Source organism: Gordionus sp. m RMFG-2023, chromosome 4 (assembly GCF_954871325.1).
Source record: "Gordionus sp. m RMFG-2023 chromosome 4, tfGorSpeb1-WG-v2, whole genome shotgun sequence".
Taxonomy (NCBI): domain Eukaryota; kingdom Metazoa; phylum Nematomorpha; class Gordioida; order Chordodea; family Parachordodidae; genus Gordionus; species Gordionus sp. m RMFG-2023.
In genome coordinates, this window is record NC_088778.1 from 24,587,886 (window position 1) to 24,596,227 (window position 8,342).

Genomic DNA, 8,342 nt, shown 5'->3' on the forward strand with positions numbered 1-8,342 from the left:
CCAATCCAATAATAACATATAATAACAATATGTTTAAACAGGACTGTAGCCACGGGGGTTTAACCACCAAGCCTGGCTCCTCGAAAAAATGTTTGGCCCCCAATTTAAAAAAAATTATTTATAGTTATTAAATTTTAATACACCATTCACGATTAAATCTAAATAAGAACAATAATTTTTTTAGAATTTATTATAATTTATACAAATTTGTAAACAAGTTGTAAAAACCTGAGCCTAATTATTCGTTATATTTTTTGTGAAGAAATCCAAGAAAATTGAATTATTTATTTACAATTGCTGAAAGCATTACTAATTGTATTTTAAAGCAACTTAATTTATCGAATATAATAAGCCAGGCATATGATATTCAAACGTCATGTCTGGATGAAATGGAGGAGTAAAAACCCTGCTTCAAAAAATATTAATAAAAATGTGCCTTATATAATGCTACAACCAAAAGTTGCATCTTGTGGTTAAAATTGGTATAATAATATTGTAATCATTTCTAATTTTTTATTTATCTAATTCATTGTATATTTTTTTTAGTCGTTTTAAGGTGTCCTTTTAGACCAGAGTTGTGGACAGGTCAAAAACATCTCGTATCATTTATAAGAATTGATTGGTAATATTCTACTTTTCTAATAGAACTCTTAACTCAGAGGTTTTCACTCATGATTCAGTCGAAGCTTCTGGTCTTTTATTTAAATGCGTTAGTATAAATTACATTATATTGGCCATTTAAATTTATGAGGTATTAATAACAATAAATCCATAAGTGTATACAATCAGTCGGTACTAATAAAGTGGATACTAAAAATTGAATTGATTCCACAATTAATATATTTAAAAAATAAAGAAGTGATGATTCCTTTGATTTGATAAGAATCAAGGCTGTGAAACATATATCAATATTTAACCTCATCCCTCAAAAATCATCAAGAGTAAATAAAAAACTGATAAATCTTTTTTTTTTAAAAATATACTTCTTTTTACATAATTCTAACACGCTTGTATAAAAAAATTAAAAACGATATTTTTATTTTTAGGAGCGAAATTGAACCAAAAACCCTTATTTTTATCAGAACTAAACCTGGAACTATCCTGTATTTAAAAAAGGGCAACTCAATATAATAGCCAGAAAAAAATAATGCCTAAACCTCGAGATTTCACTAATAGAGGACAAAACTTCGTACCCTATGAGCGCGTTACAGGTGACTTCTATGTATAGACATTAAGGTTTTTCGGCTAGACATTTTTTTTGCCTCCTCCGAAAACTAATTTTGTACAAGTTACCCGAACCGACCCATAATAACTTTTTTATGCAAAATTTGTCTAATTATAAGCTTTTACAAAATTTGCAAATTCCTGCCCATAAAACTGTTTCTCCAAGATGTCTGTCTCACCCTTTTTTCAAAAGTTATTTGTTCTTGTGCTTATGTATTATCATTTTATATAATTATCAATGAATATGATGAGATATAACTTTACAAGATATTATAAATAAAACCACATTACAAAGTAATAAATGAAAATTATAAACATTATATAGGTCAAAAACGATTATAATTTTCGTGTTGTTATACTTTAACCCCTATAAACTTATTTTAAAGATATACTATAGTGAAAATATTTTTTCACGCTTACAAAAATAAAGATGCAAAAATACCTTCTCTCCTTTTTTATAAGAATAAAAAAGAAAAGTCTCTATCATTAAAATCTGCATTATTATAGATTTGTAATAAAAAAAAAAATTAGATTTAGCCTAACAATTTAATTATTTTAAATTAAATATAAATAAAATCTTTACATTTTTATATATTTTTCAAATTTTAATATTAACTTTAAGTTAAAATTACCTGGCAAATTAGAGTGATATTTGACCTTAAAAAATTTTTAAACATCCTACAAACTATATTTATGTGTGTAATAAAAAGTGGTAAAATAAAAGAAGATTAATTATATTTAATTTTTTTTTTACCTATAACAAAATTATTGACGATGAAAGAGTAACACTTTGTTTCAATATTTTTTATAATCATTCATTTTTTAAAGCTTATTGTGTATGGCAATTCGTCATCGTTATATGCCTAAAATTGTATGCACGAAACACAAATCCAGCTTCCTAATACGACTAAAAATTAAAACGAAATTTTAAAATAATTATTATAATTTTGATAATGTGGTTCATTCAGTATAGAAAAGAAAAAAAAAGAAAAGAAAAGAAAAGAAAATAAAGAAAAAAAACCAATTTTTCAAAAGAAGTGAATAGGGTTGGGTTATAAATAAATTATTTATTCCAGTCAGTGGCTCAGTTATTGCAAAAAAATGGCGTCTAAAAAATAAAGATTCCACTAATTCATCAAAAAAATAATGACAAGCTAACTTTTCAAGATATATTTTTGAATTGTAGATTTACAAAGTATATTAAATTTTTAACCAACAAATATTATAGCCAGCCTGAAAAAAAACGCAAACAGATTTGTTAGGCATTAACTTTCAAAAATTAAATCTATGAGTTATATTGGTCTAAAATCTATCTCGGTTCGGTATAAGGTCATATTTTTTTATACCCGAACTGTTAACCACAAAGACTGAACCGAACTAGGCCAAACTGACCGAACTAGGCCAAACTGACCGAACTAGGCCAAACCGGAAAGAAAACAAAAAAATTGTATTTGTTTAATATTGAAATAATATTAAAAAAATGATAACTAATACAACAGTGATAATCATTGTCGCCGGAAGAGAAGGGCATGGTTGAAAAAATTAACGCTATTAAAAAAAATTTATTTTTGAACAATAATTTTAAAATTTTTCCTAGGTGAATTAAAGTTTTAAAAAAAAACTTATTAGTACCCATCCATAATTAAGAAGACTGAACTTAAAAATCCATAAATCATATAAAAAAGATGGTTCTGCCCTCTGATAATAAGAAAAATATTTTTATTTTAATAATATGATTAGCTTAATTAGATTAGATTAAAAAATTATTTTATATAGATGTGGACATTTTTCAGACATGTTCACCCAATAAAATAACACATGTTAGATTGAATCATCTTGCTTGTTAAGCTGTTTTTGTTACGTCACCCTTTTAGAAAATAATAGGTTTATGGGGATAATTGAAGTTGATTAAATTGTTTATATAATAATTATAAAAAGATATATACATAAAAAATTTGGTACATACCGAACTAACCCAAAAACCGAATGCAAAACTGGAAAACGAATCTTAAAATCGATTACAAACCTGAACCACGAAATTGATTAAGACCAAACGGTCATGGTTTGGTACAAACAGTGGTCAATAGATCTAAGAATTTGCACTTTCTTTGAATTATAATTTGCAATTTCTTTGAATTATAATTTGCAATCAACATTTAAATTTTTTTTAAAATTGAATGAAAGGATAAAAGACTCGTTAAAAAATTATAATTACAGATTATTATAAGCTAAAAATTAAGTTTTTTTTACTTCTCTCAGGTCAAATCAAAAGTATTATAAATTGTTTATTTTGTAATTAAAAGTTAAAATGTTTGCTTAGCTGAATTTTTTTGAGCCACAAACGAACCTAAGAATTCTTAACAGGAAATGATATATATGAAAATTTAAATAAATAATCGGGACTGGATGGATGTACTAAATCGTTCGACATCTTTATTTTTCATTTTTATTGTAACGAACATAATTTAAACAGATCTAGCGTTAAGCCATCATTTACCATAGGCAGAATTATGATTAAGAGATACAACGACAAACATCTCTAAACGATAGTATTTACTTTGTGAATTTAAGCATTTTATTACAGTGATTGCGTTATTTTGATTGGTATATTTTTTTAAAATCTATTTAAATAGAAAGTGATGTTTAAATATAAAATGAAAGAAAAGAACACAATAGTAAATATCTAATATAAAAAAAAAATACATTTTCTATTTTCTTAATGCTCTTAATTTTCAAAGCGAATCAAGAGAAACCCCAATTTTGTCGTCGTAATCTGAGTTTGTAAAAAAGGGGTGGAAAAGGTAGAGATAAAATCCATGGAAGAAAATGTAGACGTTAAATTTGACGAAATCATAGGAGAATCATTTATCGATATCAAAGAAAATGGGAACTTCTCTGATGTTATCATAGAAACCGAGAATGGGGTAGAGTACAAAGCTCACAAAGCCGTTCTAGCCACCATCAGCCCGATATTCAAAGCTATATTCCAGGAGAATAAACCTAATCACCAGGGATCACAAGTCATGAGGATAATATTCAAGAGCGTTCCATCCTCCATCATGGAGATATTTATCAACTATGCCTATAATTACCAGCTGGAAATAGACTTTTATAATGTGGAGGTGTTGCTGTGTTACGCTGATGAATATCACGTTTTCGGGGTTCTTAAGCTCTGTTGCGATTACCTTATTGATAACTTGCACACTCATAACGCCTTGGGTATCCATTCCTTGGTCAAGAAATACAATTTGCCCTGTACGGAGGAGTTGATTAGAAAGTATGTATTGTCCAGATTCGTGGAAATAGCCATTGGCAGCCAAGAGTTTTTGCAATTAAACGAGGATGATCTGTGCAAATTTTTGAGCGATGATGCCCTTAACATCAAAAGTGAAGAAAAAACATTCGATCTCCTGATAAAGTGGATCAAGGTTAGTCCTAAACAGAGAAGAAAATGTATCTCGAGGCTAATTAAGTGCATCAGACTAGGTTTGTTATCCTTCGATTACTGCGCCAATACACTGTCTCATAATGAGTACTATATAGAAGCCATGAATTCAGATTTGTCTAAAAACTACTTATTGGATGCTCAGTCTTATGTTAAAGAGTCTGAAAATCAAATGTTGAACGATGTTGGATTTAATTTTTCATATGCTAGACCTAGGTAAATAATATTTTTTATAAATCAGATAAATATATTTTCCAATTTTCTATTTGTTTAGAATCCCTCACGAAATTATTTTCGCGATGGGAGGCTGGAGCACCGGCAACACGACTAATTTTATGGAAACTTACGATTCGAGATCAGACAGATGGTTTATTTGCACATCAAACCCTACGACCTCCAGGCCAGCATACCATGGAATGGTGTTCCTAAATGGATTTATATATGTTATAGGTGGCTACGATGGCACGGACTATTTTAGCACGGTTCAATCTTTTGATCCAGAGACCGAAGAATGGAAACTGGTAGCTCCTATGCATAAACCCCGCTGTTACGTGAGCGTGGCATGTTACAATGGTCGCATATATGCCATAGGTGGATATAATGGAGTACAAAGAATGGCATCTGGGGAAAAGTATAACCCGATTAATAATCAATGGACTATGCTACCCAAGGATATGCACAGGCAAAGGAGCGATGCGTGTGCAGCTACTATAAAAAGTTATTTTCCTAATATTATTTAAAAAAATTTTTAATTTAAACTTTCAAATATTGTTTATCCATTTTAAATATATAGCAAAACTCCTTTAAAGTGGTCCCTCATCAAAGGGGTTAAGTTTTGGTCAACCATATAAAAATTGTTGACATATAGAACAGTTCGACAGGCATTTATTTTATAGAATTTTGGGGTCTTTAAGTAGATGATAAAGAGTTGGACACATCGACAGTCTAAAGATGATAAACATTTGACTAAATATTTATAAGGAAACTTTTTACCAATTATTTTTATTTATTTTTGTAATATACATCGTTCTTTCCTATATCCCTTTTAATTTTAAATGCTTTGAAATTGTAGGTAATACATTGCAATTCCTTAAATATTTGTAATTTATTATAATTCTTATGATTTAAAACAATAACATTTCATTTTTAATTTAATAATAGTAGTACAAATACATATACTAAAAAAATATTAACAAGACAAAATATTTATGGTGGGCGGCTTCAACGGTGAGGAAATAACAAATACCGCCGAATATCTAGACACGGATCTTGAGCAATGGATAGAGATAAGGCCCATGCTATCTCCACGCACCGGAGTTAGATGCGTTTCCCACAACAATATTTTATATGTAGTTGGAGGCTTTAACGGGACTAACAGATTAAATTCTGGTAAGAACACTAAATTTTTAACTTACCTTTCTATTCCTCACTCAGATATTAAAGGATTTAGTTCAATTATCAAGAAAAAATCTCTATAATCTTCAAGATAAAATGCAAATGTGTGTGTGGGGGGGGGGGGGATTTTCATCTCTCTTAATATACTTTGACATTTATTTATCAATCATTAGACTTGATCGTTTAATATTTCGAAAATCAGGGTGATGCAAATTTATATGTTAATTAAAGTTAATATTATATTGCAAAACAATAATAATATTTTTGGAAATCAATTATATATATACATATATATATAAATCAATAAGGTGAATACTACAATTTAGAAAAAGGGGATTGGGTCGAAATACCAAACATGCTTTGCCCCAGAAGCAATTTCATGTTGATTCAAATGGAAGGATTTTTGTACGCGATAGGAGGATTCAATGGTTTATTTTGTAACCAATATTATACATGTGGTATTGGTATGGAATCCATGGAGATTCAAAATCTCTCAATTTTAAATCAATTATTGAGGGCGATATTTAAATATCAAACATCTGATTTGACTGGAAATATACTTCAGTACGTATAGAGTACCAACACCGTGAATTTCAGACAATATTTGTCAATAACATTTTAACACACTAAATTTATTTTCATTTTTATATAAATTTTTCATATATAAATTGAAAGATATATTGTCTAAGGTTTACAGAGTGGTCACTCTACATATGCTGGAATATTATTACGAGTCAAATCAGACTTTCTAAATTTAAAAATAGCTCATAATAAATAATATAAATATGAAAGATACCTGATCCAAATGCGACGTATATTAACCTTTAATTTAGTATAATAAAGTTTAAAAAAAAAATTAATTTGGATTTTTTAATTATTGTATCTGGCGAAAAGGAAACACGACTATATCATTAGTAGAAAGCTACGATTGCGAAAATAAAGAATGGATAACATGTTGTAATATGAATATAAGAAGGAGTGCTCTGGGAGCTTGCGTGGCTTACGGACTATCAAATTCCAAATATTACACTTTTCACGGACAAATAGGAATAGGGGATTTGAATAAAGATACGAACGAAGTTGAACTGGATTAAATTATAAAATTTATATATCAGCATAAAAAATAATTTAGCCAACGAATGAAGAATTCGTATTAAGGGGGTTTATAAGACTATTATAATATAAATGATTTTATCTTATTTTTGATTTATGTTTTTTTTTATGAGAAAAAAAAAATAGTACAAATTAATTATCTAATAAAGAAAAGAAGATTTTAAGGACAATTTTATATGATATATAGTAATTATTGGCAAATAACTACGTTTTATCTTAGAAAAAAAAGCAATCACAGTTTTTATATTAAATTTGTTATTTTGAAACAGTTCCTATTATAAAAGTTGGGCAATTGTCTTGATCTACAAGCGATCCGCTAAGCATTGAGGTGTGATATAAACATTTTATACTTTCTCCAAAGTTAAGCTATTTTTCAAAGAAAACCTCCAAGGGTGAGATGAGTTTTCAGATTTCTCCAAGGTTGAGCTATTTTTCACAGAAAACTTTGAGAATGAGATTAGAATCTTCGGCGTTTCTCGATGCTAAAAGTAAAACTGGAAAAACGTTAAAATCGAGAAATATTGTTTAATAAAAATTCTCAGGGTGGTGGAAACATAATCTCGTATATTTCATTATCTTTCCTGAAATGTTATTTTTTTTTAAAAAAAAATCATAAGAAATTTATTGATTAAAATCAAATTCAAAGTTATCCTAAAAATTTAGATCATACAATGTATAATTCTGATCCTTATTTTTATACTTTATATTTTCAAAAAATAGATTTAAATAACAATTTCACTATCTGTAAATTTTCGTCTAACCGATTTCATAATTATAATTAACATTTTATTGTTAAAAGAAGGCCACTGGCGAAATGATTGGTGTTTCAAATTTCGAAGCTTTTCAATTGGACAGACTCAAAATTTTTTAAATTAAACAAGTTTTCCTTTAATTATTTCCAATGGGTGCTTAGTACGCACGAAACATCTAACACCTAGCCTTTTTGTGAGCCTATAAATTATTTAGATCATGTGACATAAAAACTTAGCGATTTTTTTATTAGTGACTTCCAGCGACCTATACGAGTTCGACGTAACTCATATAGGTTGAACAATAATCTTTAGTTCGGTTATCCTGGATAGGCAAGATAAAAGCACCATTTTTTTTAAATTAGCTCTTATAATTTTTCCGCTTTCATCGACAAAATTATATTTTGTCCTACTTA

At 28.3% G+C, this 8,342-nt stretch overlaps 1 protein-coding gene across 1 annotated transcript; it reads left to right on the plus strand.

Moving 5' to 3' along the window:
• The first annotated feature begins 3,953 nt into the window (after nucleotides 1–3,953).
• On the plus strand, nucleotides 3,954–7,219 carry LOC135927977 (kelch-like protein 10). Its single transcript, XM_065464272.1, has 5 exons — nucleotides 3,954–4,885; nucleotides 4,944–5,386; nucleotides 5,867–6,058; nucleotides 6,373–6,492; nucleotides 6,959–7,219. The coding sequence occupies exons 1-5, from the start codon at nucleotides 4,041–4,043 to the stop codon at nucleotides 7,156–7,158; spliced, it is 1,800 nt and encodes a 599-aa protein (XP_065320344.1). The 5' UTR covers nucleotides 3,954–4,040; the 3' UTR covers nucleotides 7,159–7,219.
• The last annotated feature ends 1,123 nt before the right edge of the window (nucleotides 7,220–8,342 follow it).